Source organism: Notolabrus celidotus, chromosome 6 (genome assembly GCF_009762535.1).
Source record: "Notolabrus celidotus isolate fNotCel1 chromosome 6, fNotCel1.pri, whole genome shotgun sequence".
Taxonomy (NCBI): Eukaryota; Metazoa; Chordata; class Actinopteri; order Labriformes; family Labridae; genus Notolabrus; species Notolabrus celidotus.
In genome coordinates, this window is record NC_048277.1 from 35,954,704 (window position 1) to 35,967,544 (window position 12,841).

The following is a 12,841-nucleotide window of genomic DNA, read 5'->3' on the forward strand; positions in this document are numbered from 1 at the left end:
GTCTGGCTGCCTTTGGTCTACAGTTCCTATTTGGAACGAAATCACTTCTATCTGTCTGTGTCTGTTGATTCACCTCATGGGTTTAAAAGAGAGTGATATGATACTGTTCAAGCCAACAGTGTTGATTTGTAGTTATTTTCATTCAACAGTTGATCTGTACTTTATTTCCTCGGCTTAAGTGATAAAGTTTGAAATAAAATGCAAAACTAAACCTTTGTCTGGACTTTGGGTAAAAGTTTTAATAACTTTTAGGTCTTTAAAGGACCAGTGTGTAGAGAGGGGAATACAGGACTTCCACTAGATCCGTGTCTGGTCCATCTCCGTGCTCTCTCGTCTGTCAACACACCATAATCTCAAACTACTTCACTTACTAAAGAGTACTGATTGGTATTATGACCTTTTCTCCAAACCTACCAGAAAAAAAGTAACGCTTTTTACACCATTCCTACCAACAGCAGCTTTAACAAATACAAAATCATTTTTAAATAAGGTGATTATACACTCATTGAGCATATTGATATTATATTCCATTTCTGTCTGTTTTATTTCTATTTCAATTCTACACTGTACCTTTAAATGGTCAGTCTGTGGTAAGTAGTGTAGTAAAAATAAAACTATTAATGAAACGAATTTTTATGAAAGATTGAATCATTATTTTTCACTAAGATCTGTTTTTAAATGCTTTTTATTGTATTTATATATTTTAATAATGTTAATTCATCGAGTTAGCATGTTTGTCTCCTCATTAGCATAAACAAATAGCCTCAGTAAGCAGCTCGCGCCTCAACCGTTGGCTGATGGCGTATCATAGCAACAAGTGTAAACAAAGATGGCTGCCCAGAGAGAAAAGGATGCAGCTGATTATCTCGAGAAACACAAAATCCTGGAGCTCTTTGACAACCTGACCAGCATGCTCTTCTTTTACAGACCGGGTTTGAACTTTTTTAATATAAATTATAAACATGAATCATGAATAAAGGGGATTAATGCTACAATTGGCAAGCTAGCCTAACTGTAGTGCATCTGTCAAAGTTAGCTTCTCAATAACAGTGACTGAGATGTTGCACTTTTGACTCTATTAATGCAATATGGAGAAACATGCAACGGGTAAATAGATAGTATTAAAAAGGACACTTTAACTACTGTGAAGATACGTTCCTCATAGCTGTAGTGTTGTATATTATTGTAATATTAATTTGTCACATATACACATTAAGCTATGTAAACTAGCTTACATCCTTTAATATTAAGCTTTCTATGAATCTCATAATCCATGCAGCGATGTCTTACACTATGCCAAAAGCTACTCACCATGTGTGAGCATTTCAATAGCAGTGCAATTACCCAACCAGAAGTCATGTTAATCAGTAAAAGGCCAATTTATATTAATATTATTCTATATTTATACTACTACTACTACTACTACTACTACTGCTACTACTACTAATACTACTAATACTACTAATAATAATAATAATAATAAATGTTATTTAAAATCGCCCTTCTCAACACTCAAGGTCACTTTAAAGAGAGATTAAAACACAATAAATAAAACAACAAGCAAAAGTTGTTGGCATTGTCATAATGATTATTATTGTTGTTTAATTTTATTTGGGTTGTTTGTATTTTTATCCGGCACTTGTCTGTCCCATCGCACAGTATATATTTATATCATTTTAGTTTCTGCAAGTTATTGTCAGGATTGATTTGTTTGGTTTAATCTTAAAAGTCAGAATATTGCATGCCTTCTCTTAAGCTAAGAATGTCCTCATACAACTTTCTGACCATAAACATGTTTTAAATCTTAATAATAATAATGATAATGATAATGATAATAACTTTATTTATATAGCACCTTTAAGAACAAATGTTTACAGAGTGTTTTGACAAGCAAAGCATGGTTCGAATAACAAAGTAAACCTTTTGACAGACAGAGAGGAGGAACTTTAACAATGCAAAACAGAATACAACGTGAGGTTAAGAAGAATAAGCGTAAATTAAACAGAATAAAGTGGTGTGACAATAGACCAATAAATCATTGTTTAAGAGGTTTTTCAAAAATAAATAGATACAAATAAATAAACAAAAATGGATAAGTAAATAAAGGCATTAAAAAGGACAATACAAAGGTTCTAAGAAGAAGGCAACATCACATCGGAGACAAACAGAAAGAGTGAAAAGGATAAATTAGGAATATTATAATAATAAATGAAAAAAGGAATTATTAAACAACATATTATCAAATAAAATTAAAAACAATTAATTAGTTGGATAAAAACTAATAATAATAATAATAATAATAATAATAAAATAGAAGTAAAGGCAGTTAAAAGAATGAAGTCACATATAAGCAAGTCTGTAAAAATGTTGTTAAAGAAGAGATTTAAAACATGTCCCTGACTCTGCTTGCCTTATTAAGAGCAGTAATTCATTATAATTGATTATGTCTTTCAGATAATCCCAGGGACTTTCTGGTGGAGCAGCTGAAGCAGTTGAAACTCTCCCAGCAGACAGGCGTGAAGGGGCCAAATCTATTCAACAACACCAACCTGGATGCAGTCTTCGGGATCCTGGATCCAGCGAACCAGAAGTACATCACTTACGCTCAATACAAGCAGGGTGAGCACACAACATTACAACATACAGCTCTCAAGGACAGTGAGACTTTATATGATTGATACAAAATAGATACAATTCATGTAGTAAAATAATCCACAGTATTATTATGTCATTATTTGCCAGGTGATTCATACTCACTGAGTGTTTCTTTCTCACAGCTCTGACCACCCTGGGCATAAAGGACATCAATGAATGTCCTGAAGGTGTAAACGAAGACAAAATATCACGGGACACCTTCAAATCAGAAGCGTAAGAGCAGCTCATAGTGATAAAAATACATGATTAAAAAATAGTTCATTTACAAGCATTTTAAAATATTGCGTAACTTTTGTTCCTCTTTGTTTTTGTCACAGGATACAAGGCCTGCAGAAATGCTCAGCAGCTTACATATGAAGTGATGTCTGATGTTTTATCCCACTCAGCTGGAACTGTATTTATTGTGTTGTTAACAGAATGCTGATATTAATATTTTGCTATAAAGAAATTGTTTTTATTGAGAGTTTAAAATAAAACAGCTATGTCTTTTTAATCTAAAAGTCTGCGTCCAGCTTTTCATTCATGTTCTGAAGGAAGATCTTTCCTTACTATTCTTAGAATGAAATAAATCATGCGTTTTAGTCCAATCTTGTTTCTTTAACACACTGATCTAACAAGTAGAAACCTGATTTACTCCTCCCTTTGACCACAAGGATTTTTTCAGAGGCTCAAAAGCTCAAACAAATTAAGTTTTATACCCTGTAAGCAAATCTGTGAAGGGTCTCAGTCATCCAGGTCATCGTGATTCAAAGCTTGATCCGAAAAGGCAACTGGACTTGGTAAAAATTCTTGAAGACGCTTCACCTCTCATCCGAAAGGCTTCTTCAGTTCTGACAAGACCGAGAACAGAGCTGGGAAATACAAACCTCTAACAGTAGTGTGTTCAGGTGGTCACAAAGAGTTCTAAGTAGGCTCGTTATCCTAGTCCAGTTGCTTTTTCAGATCAAACTTTGAAGTATCCTGAAAAGCTTGACAGTGATCTTTTTGTAACTATAATTTTATTGTGTAAAATGTTTGTCAAACAATGTTCCCAGGGTTCAAGTCAGAAATGTGCATCAAATAAAAGTCCAACAAAAATTAAAATAAAAAATTATTCTGTTTCTAAAATACTACTACTACTACTACTTTTACAACTAATAATGACATATAAATAAATATATAAATAAATAAGTAATAATAATAATAAAAATAACAATAAAAATAAATAATAAACAAGAATTCTTATTGTATTATTATATTATTATTATTAGTAGTAGTATAGTATAATAATAATTAAAAAATGATATAATAATAATAATACTAATACTACTACTACTACTACTACTACTACTACTACTAACAATAATAATAATAATAACAATAATAATAATTAAAAAAAACATTATCATTATTATTATAGTTTATCGTGATCATAATCATCATTGTTATTATTTATCCATTTATTTACTTTAAATTATTAAGATTTAACAGCATGGCAAAATATCTTTAGCTGGATTTAAAATGAAGATTATATTTGTAATGGTTTTTTTTTGCTGCTGTTTTCAATAATTTTCTTGAAAATACTTCTTAATCATTATTATTATATGTGCTAGAGTAAAATGTAGGATACATAATTAATTCATTGAGTAATTTCACAATTATATGAAATTGTTCTTCGTCTGAGAGCAGGATTATAATTTGAAAGGAAAGCATAAATATCTGCAGGACACTTTTATTTGGACATAATTCCTGTATTAACCATAGACTGTTCATAAAAACGTATTAACTGTATTAAACATTCCCCAGCGTTGATGTCTTGAATGCGCAGCAGCAGTGGGCGTGGCCCGGAAGTGACATGGCCGCCTCCTTATTGGGACCCCGTCGCCTTTCTCCGGTTACTTGTAGGTTAAATTAGTTTGTCTTTTTCCACTCAGAAGTTTGGTCCATATTCCCCGGGACAGCGCCCTGCGGAGCTCAGCATGGGCACCGTCCATGCCAGGGTAAGAGACGGTCCTGGGACCGGTTCAGGAGGACTTTGACCTCTCTGTGTGTTCAGAGATCTGACAGAGCAGGGAGGAAGAAAAGGCCCACAGTGTGTTCAACAAGGTGTAGATAGAGAGGCTCAGGGAGATAGAGCTGTCATAAAACTGAATCACTTTACTGCAGAGATAATTAAAGCTCACTTTATGAAGGAGGAACTCTTCCTTATGTGTTTAAGACTCATGTTGTGCATCCTTTGACTTTAATATTCCTGCATGCAGCAGACTCTGACAACAGCTTATTGCTTACGTATTGCAGCCTTAGCCATGGCTCTATATTGATAATTGCATTTTAGGCATAAAGGATTAATTTCCTCATCTAAGATAAAACTGAGTCCTGAAACAGACTGAGTACAGTCACAGATTATCATACAGAGAAGTCAATAATATGGAAAGCTGTGCTGCAGTCTAGGACACTGTGGTGCTGTAGCAGGAGCTGCATGGAAAATAAGACTCAGTCAAGAGAGAGAGGGAACAAAGGCATTATAAACTCAGCAATAGAAGGATTGATGGAAACATAAATACAAAAATAAGAATATGAATACCCAGAATTTATAGAGAATACATAACATTACATACTAGGAACATATGAAGCGCTACTTGAATAATTAATATGGAGTTTTTAATGGATTTACCAAATCAAATCAAGCTTTATTGACATTTTGTTCATACCAGTGTGAACACAAAACAAAAGAGCGTTTCCAAGAGATCTAAAAGCTGCAGTTGGTAGGATTGGGGTAAAAAAAAGGAACTTATTTTGTGCTGTGTTTGGCAAAGAAGTCACAACACTCATCAACAGCCATTAATGAATGAGGTATTTTGAGATCTGGCGAGATCTGGCGAGTTTTCCTACGCCTCTTTATGCGGGTATCTATAAATTCCAACCGCTCCCGTCAGCTCTGACCAATCAGAACCACTCTCCTGATTGGTCCTCCTACATCGTCCTGATTGAGCGTGCGCTACGATCTGTTTGTGGGCGGGGCTTACAGGAGCAGAGAGGGGTGTAGTGAGAGGGAAATCTGGTGTAGAGGGGTAGTGATGACATTCGAAATCCCTCCCTGAACTGATGTTTATTCCAGGACTACCAACAGCAGCAAAGAAAAATATATTACATTTTTTGTTAAAACACTCATCCATCAAAAAGTTAAAGTGCAGTAGGCAGGTAAATAAATATGCAGCATGTTCATTTAACAGATCAACAGTCTGGTAGTCTGAGGTAGGAAGCGGTTTTCGCAGCATCTGTGAGAAAGCAACTGGAAGAATCCGTGGAGAGGGTGAGAGGTGTCCTTTGAGATGTTCAAAGCGGCTCTGTAATACGTCCTGGACGGAGAGAAGTGACAGTCCAGGACCTCCTGTCTGCCTCCCTGCAGCTGGAGAGCCATGTTGAGATCCCGTAGGTCAACACACTCTCCACTGTCCCCCCTGTAGAAGGTGGTGAGGATGCTGGTGGGGAGTGAAGCCTCTGTACAGACTCTGTTGGGCCAGTGGTGTCAAACTCTGCACTCGTCCTAAAGCTGCAATCACTTAGTCTAGAATCTGTTAATAATTACAAAATGATCTGCATTCTCGTCCATGGTCACTCATATTTTATGCAGTTTTAAGTTTTGAAAAAAGGAACGTTCAATCAAAATGTCTTCTTCCAAAGAAACACCAACAAACCACTTCTATCTTCTCCCTGGTGTGATCGTTCGGTTGTCTTTATACCTTTGTAATGAGAATATTCAGGAAGTGGGAAAGATGTTTGGGACCATGGAAAACTGAACAGCATCTTGTATGGGTTAATGAGGTTTTTGAAATTAAGGATTAACTGAGAATCTATTCAGGCCTGCAGCTCGGCTTTAATCGCCTCAGAGAATAGTCAAACAATCAGATGAGACTGAGCATGAGAACTCTGAATATGTATGAAAAGGGGGTGAAGTGATGGTAGGAAATCTATTCTCTGTCCCCGCTGATATCCAGTGCCTTCATCGTGCATCAAATCAAACACTGGAAACACCCAGAATCGATCCTACAGCCAATGCAATGAGGACTATAGCCTCTCTTACCAGCTGTGTCTCAGTCTTGTAACCCCTTTTTAACTTGTGATGACATGAATATGATGTTTTGTTTTCTCATGTGTGCTGCAGAGTCTGGACCCTCTGCCCATGCGGGGGCCAGAGCTGGGAGTTCAAGCCGACGACATCGATGTCCCAGAGATTGAGCAGGATCCAAAGCAGGAGGTTCTTGAGAACAAGGATGTAAGACTTGAATGAAACCTAAAAGGCCAGATACATGAAGCTTTACTTGTCTTTGAGTGCTCTCTTTTCTAAAATCCGTCTGTATTTCAGGTTGTAGTTCAGCGGGTACACATAGACGGGCTCGGTCGAACCAAAGAGGATGTGCTGTCTTATGAAATCGCAGAAGTTTTCCGGGCAAAGAATCTGATTGAAGTAGGTTCACGTTGATGCAGCTGCTCTGATTAATGCTTGTTGAGTGTCTGTCACTTGCATTCACACGGGCTTTGATTTGTTCTGCAGGTGATGCGAAGCTCACACGAAGCCCGACAGAAGCTTCTGCGTCTTGGCATCTTCAGGAAAGTTGAAGTTGTTATCGACACGTCAAGAGGTACTGTCAGTCACTGCATGGTTTTTAAAAAATATACATCAATGCATACACCTTTAAATGTATACATACATTGTTTGAATCTTTACTTAGATGAACGTAGATGTTCTGTGTTCTCTCTGCAGGTGAGGATGCTCTTCCTAACGGCCTCGACGTGACGTTTGAAGTCACCGAGCTCAGGCGGCTGACGGGCAGCTACAACACCATGGTTGGAAACAATGAAGGAAGCATGGTGAGCGTCATCTACTTGACTTAGATCTAATAATAGAGTTAGAACCAAGCAGCAGCCTCTGGTCATAAAATATGAAGCCCATGCAGAAGTGCTAAAAAGCTGCAGTTCATCGAGCGTCCACTAGAGGCTGGCTGCAGAGACACAGGAAACCACATACACACCCATTCAAAGAAGAAGATCTTTACAGCAGAAAGAAACATGTTTAAAGCCTGATTCAAAAAACAGTTCAGGACTTAAGAGCTCATTTCTGTATGGGCGTGAATTTCTTTCATAACTCTGTATTTTTGAAGATATTAAACTTATGAGTTTGCCCAAATAAGGGCATGGCTGACTTGATTGACAGGCGGGCACCCTGTAGCTGTTAGTGAAAAGGCTGAAGGCCCGCCTCTTTACCTCACACTAGCTCAGAAGAAGTTAGGTTGACTTCAGCATTTCCAATATGGCTCCCACTGATGAACCAATGCTTCAGAAACAGATGGGTGATGTCACGGATACTACGTCCATTTTTTATACAGTCTATAGTTAGAACAATCTGGTTTTAAAGGTGACATATCACGCTTTTTTCATCAATATATATTGGTCTAAGAGGTCCCCAAAACATGTCTTTAAAGTTTATGCTTAAAAAAACACTTTGAAATCAGATTTTGGTCTGCCTGAAAAGCCCTCTTCTTCAGTCCTCCTCAGAACACTCTGTTTTCCCTCTGACCACGCCCCCTCAGGAAGTTGATGTGCCCTCGGCTCTCCGGCATGTTGATCTAATGTTTACATGTTGGCTGAATATACACGGCTGCTCAGAGATCACGTTACTTCAACCCTCTGAATCTGATCCAGAATCTGATCCTGACGGAGAGGCGCCTGTAGCAGGACCTTTCTGAACCATTGGTCACAGATTTAGTGTTTCTTGTTGTTTTATTTATCAGTATGTCGACGTGTGTCTTGGTACACAGCTACGAACATGTAGCTATGTGGCTATGCTAATTAGCGCTAGCACTTATCCATGATAAATAAAAATCATCCACTAGATCTTCAAATCTGCAGACGTGGGGAGTAAAAGCGACCTTTGTGTTTATTAAGACAGCCTACAACTAGCATGCCTCCCTCCTAAGCTCCTTGTTAGCACACATGTGTGCAGGTAATGAAAAACAGAGGAGGGATTCAGTATTATTTTATACAGTCTATGGGCTGAACAAGATCCGAGCTCTGACTCCGTGACAGACCGGATATTGTTGTTACGTAACGAAAACACTGAAGTCTGAAACGGCTCGTTTCACACACATTTACAGAAAGGTGGAGAAATCAGAACAGGGGCAGAATGGATTCTTTTCATTCTCGGGGGGGTTTGTAGACATGCCAGGGACACATATTTCAGGTAGAGAACCATTAAAAAGTCAATTTTGCATGATATGTCACCTTTAAAGTCCCTGTGAAGATCATCTTTAAAATCCAGTGTACAGCTCTGGTCTTACACCTTCCCACAAATCTGTTTGCTTTTCTTGAAGCCTTCTTTAAAAGCATTAGTTGGTTGTTTGTTTTTATCCATCGCTTTTCTTCTAATGACAGGATGAACACTCATATGTCTCCCTTTTCATCTGAACTCCAGGTGCTGGGCCTGAAGTTACCAAATGTACTCGGTCGGGCAGAGAAAATGACCTTCCAGTTCTCATACGGCACCAAAGAGACCTCCTACGGCCTGTCCTTCTTCAAACCTCAACCAGGATTCTTTGAACGCAAGTAAGATACACACAACTTTATAAATTCAATTTGTTACGTGTGTGTCTGAAAGAAGGATGTTTTCTGTCCATGTAAATGACCTCACTGTCATGATGTTAGAGGTTAGACATTAGTCAGATAAGGTGGCTCTCCTGATGCTTCATTTGTTTGATATTTTAATGTTACAACAAATACAGCTTAGATAGAATAAATCCTTGCAGTGTGTTGATATTTCTTCTCTCATTTCAATAGCATGTCCTTCAACTTGTACAAAGTCACCGGTCAGTTTCCTTGGAGCTCACTGAGGGAGACGGATCGGGGCGTCTCTGCAGAGATCAGCGTAAATACTTCTTTCTTTATTCGTGCATTTGTTGTCACATTTCATGCAGTTTAAAATGTTGTTTGTAAAAGATGTGGATCTGATTCTGATGACTGAGTTTGCACCATCCATCCTGGATGAAGGACACCTAGAAGTTTAGATTATATATTTTAACATGATTGACATTTCTGTGCTGGAGTTCAGTTCCTTAGAAACAAAGAGTTTGGGCTGAGCATGTCTTATTAACATTAACTCATGAGTCTGGTCCTGCTGGAGGTTTCTACCTGTTAAAGGAAGTTTGTCCTTGCCACTGTAACTTGCTAAATGCTGCAAAGTGCTCTGCTCATGGTGGATTAAGATGAGATCAGACTGAGTCCTGTCTGTAAGATGGGACTGGATCTGATCCTGTCTTGATGTTGGGTCTTTGTTAATAATAGAACATAGAGTACGGTCTAGACCTGCTCTGTTTGGAAAGAGTCTTCAGAGGACATTTGTTGTGATTTGACGCTATATACATAAAGATTGATTGATTGATGTATCACCCACAGTTCCCAGTGTGGAAGACCAGCCAGACCTTAAAATGGGAGGGAGTGTGGAGGGAACTGGGCTGTCTGGCTCGCACCGCCTCGTTCGCCGTCCGGGAGGAGAGCGGCCACTCCCTCAAGTCCTCACTCTCGGTATCTGTCTCACACTGATCTCATGTGCTCTGACATTGTCTGTTGTCTCCTTGTGTATCAATATCATTTTCAGGGATTGGGTTTTGATTCTGCTTTACAGCGTTAAAGTCTGCAACTGTGGGAATAAACCAGTACTGAGCTCTGGTTTTGTTGTGTGTTTTCAGCATGCGATGGTCATCGACACCAGAAACTCCTCCATCCTCCCCAGGAGAGGCGGCCTCTTAAAGATCCATCAGGTTTGTCCTCAACTCTAAGCCTACTCATTTTTTCCTGATGTGTAAAAACAATAAGACATAAAACGTTACATCCTGTGGTTGGGCAGGAACTCGCTGGTTACACTGGCGGGGATGCCAGTTTCCTGAAAGAGGACTTTGAGATGCAGCTCAACAAAACACTCTTCTGGGACTCGGTCAGTTTCAACTCTTTGTATCTCAGACATGTAGCAAATGATCTCATACAAACACAAGGCAGATCCAATTTAAACTGTTTTACTTTTCCCAATTAAAAATATACAGAAACATTTGAGTATTTATGCATATTATAGACGCAGACTTTCCAATGAAATAAACACATTTATCTCCAAAATGTTAATGTTTCTCTCGTTCACTCCCTCAGGTGCTCTCTGCCTCCATGTGGGGCGGTCTACTCCTCCCTATAGGTGACAAGCCAACAAGCATAGCAGACAGGTACAGTAAGACAACACATCATCCCACTTCTACTATCCACTAGTCCTGGTCCAGATGTTCCAAAGGTTTAATCTAGATTAGAGTGATCCAGATTAAGAAATCCCATCTTTTACAATCAAGGATCAGCTAATCTATCCTATTTCCATGATGTTTTTCAAAGAAACTTTGAATTGGATCACCATGATCCAGATACAGCCTTTACAAGATTACCTAATCCAGATTACCAGCAATTAATGGGACTACATATCAGGATGTTTGCTTCTAGGTTTTCAACGAGGTGGAGGTACAAGAGCCAGCGTGGGGACACTGGAGTGTTTTTTATTAGGAGGGATGAAAAATTACATTTTCTGATCATAAATCTTCTCCTTTTTTTTTAACTGTAGTTTGCAATTAAAAAATTCAAGTACCAAATATAATTTTGCATTTATAGTATAACAGCACTGTGTCTGAAAATTGTTGTACTGTTGACTAATTTAGAAGTGATTTTTGTTTCTGAATCCACCTGTCTGCTAAAATCAGACCAATCCTGGTATTATGGATCGAAGATATCTCATATCTCTGTGATGGGAGGCTACTATAAACCAACAATGAGCATAAAACTCAGATTTCAGGAGGATATTTCCTGTATTCATAGAAATAAGAAGCATGTTTTCTCATCCTCTTGTTCTGTCTGTCTTTGTTTGAACCTCCAGGTTCTATCTGGGCGGCCCCACCAGTATCAGGGGATTCAGCATGTACAGCATGGGCCCACAGAGTGAAGGTGAGACAGTCACTTGGCTGAGCTGCTCTGTGATCAGACTGGAGTTTTGATGGTTAATTGAAAGGTTGTGTGCTGGTATTACTGGTATGGCAGGTGACTACTTGGGAGGGGAGGCCTACTGGGCGGGAGGCCTCCACCTCTACACTCCTCTACCCTTCAGACCGGGCAGGGGGGGCTTTGGCGACCTCTTCAGGACACACTTCTTCCTCAACGCAGGAAACCTTTGTAACCTCAACTATGGTGAGTAGTTGGCAACAGAAATATGGCGAAGATGACCTCTGCTGCTTAACTTCGAGAAGAGGAGCTCACACTGTTGAGATAATTCTTTACAGAGTGGTTCTCTGTGTGGCTGACATCTCTGTGTGTTCTTACTCAGGTGAGGGGCCACAAGCACATCTAAAGAAGCTGGCAGAATGCATCCGCTGGTCGTACGGCCTGGGCATTGTGCTGCGTTTGGGAAACATTGCCAGGCTTGAGCTGAATTACTGCATTCCCATGGGAGTCCAGAGTGGAGACAGGTAGGGCTGCTTGGAAAAGATAACGTCAGGGGATGGTGTCATGCAAATTGTGTTACAAAGCTCTAGATGTGATCTTCATCCTGAGTGAATTTTGAGGACACTCTTTAAGGGCTCCAGAAATAATCTGCCTTGCATTGGTTCTAACATCAGCTGATTCTCTCTTGTGCTTTCAGGATATGTGACGGGGTCCAGTTTGGAGCAGGAATCAGATTTCTGTGAGGCAGCCTGTCCTGTTTTTTTGAGCTTCCTTGTCTTTAAACATTCATTTTATGCCAGATTCATTTTATTGGGATGTACAGATTTGTTGTTACAACTAATTAGTTCAATAAAAGTGTTTGCACTGATGCTGATCACTGATGTATCATTTCTCATTTTCAGTCCAGGAGATCAAACACAGTCATATGACACTGAGTCACATTACTGAAAGAAGTAAAATGAAAGAAGTGATTATTGTATTAATCTGAACAGAGCTCTTAATTTATGATTTCTCTTACTGATGTTTGTGGAGGTTGAGGAAAGCTGTTTCAGTTCTTCACAGCCAAATTCAAACAACCTTTTTAATCTATACATTTTGAATAAATAAAAGACACATTCACCCAACACGTCCAGAAAATGTCTTATTTTAAGATATATGCCAAAAATAAGGTCTGAATTGCTTGTAGAAA

General features: G+C 38.7%; 2 protein-coding genes across 3 annotated transcripts; both read left to right on the forward strand.

Annotated features, from left to right (window-relative positions):
* The first annotated feature begins 788 nt into the window (after positions 1-788).
* si:dkey-42p14.3 (EF-hand calcium-binding domain-containing protein 10) lies at positions 789-3,155 on the forward strand. Its single transcript, XM_034686072.1, has 4 exons — positions 789-932; positions 2,455-2,619; positions 2,778-2,868; positions 2,973-3,155. Exons 1-4 carry the CDS (start codon positions 830-832, stop codon positions 3,010-3,012), a joined length of 399 nt encoding a protein of 132 aa, XP_034541963.1. The 5' UTR covers positions 789-829; the 3' UTR covers positions 3,013-3,155.
* Positions 3,156-4,477: 1,322 nt separating this feature from the next.
* samm50 (SAMM50 sorting and assembly machinery component) lies at positions 4,478-12,526 on the forward strand. 2 transcript variants are annotated; one of them, XM_034685566.1, is made up of 15 exons: positions 4,478-4,634; positions 6,800-6,910; positions 7,001-7,102; positions 7,190-7,277; positions 7,400-7,506; positions 9,107-9,237; positions 9,469-9,556; positions 10,084-10,212; positions 10,377-10,448; positions 10,535-10,621; positions 10,828-10,898; positions 11,591-11,658; positions 11,743-11,898; positions 12,035-12,176; positions 12,350-12,526. In XM_034685566.1, exons 1-15 carry the CDS (start codon positions 4,614-4,616, stop codon positions 12,393-12,395), a joined length of 1,419 nt encoding a protein of 472 aa, XP_034541457.1. In that variant the 5' UTR covers positions 4,478-4,613; the 3' UTR covers positions 12,396-12,526. The 2 variants fall into 2 exon arrangements, with proteins under 2 accessions (XP_034541457.1, XP_034541458.1); XM_034685567.1 differs by having other exon boundaries at positions 11,752-11,898.
* Positions 12,527-12,841: the final 315 nt, after the last annotated feature.

Coding starts and splice junctions, on each gene's coding strand:
- samm50 (XM_034685566.1), top strand. CDS start 4,614: ATGGGCACCGTCCATGCCAGG. Junction 11,899..12,034: donor CCTTTGTAACCTCAACTATG/GTGAGTAGTTGG, acceptor GTTCTTACTCAG/GTGAGGGGCCACAAGCACAT. Junction 12,177..12,349: donor GGAGTCCAGAGTGGAGACAG/GTAGGGCTGCTT, acceptor TTGTGCTTTCAG/GATATGTGACGGGGTCCAGT.
- si:dkey-42p14.3 (XM_034686072.1), top strand. CDS start 830: ATGGCTGCCCAGAGAGAAAAGGATGCAGCTGATTATCTCGAGAAACAC. Junction 933..2,454: donor GCTCTTCTTTTACAGACCGG/GTTTGAACTTTT, acceptor TATGTCTTTCAG/ATAATCCCAGGGACTTTCTG. Junction 2,869..2,972: donor GACACCTTCAAATCAGAAGC/GTAAGAGCAGCT, acceptor TTTTTGTCACAG/GATACAAGGCCTGCAGAAAT.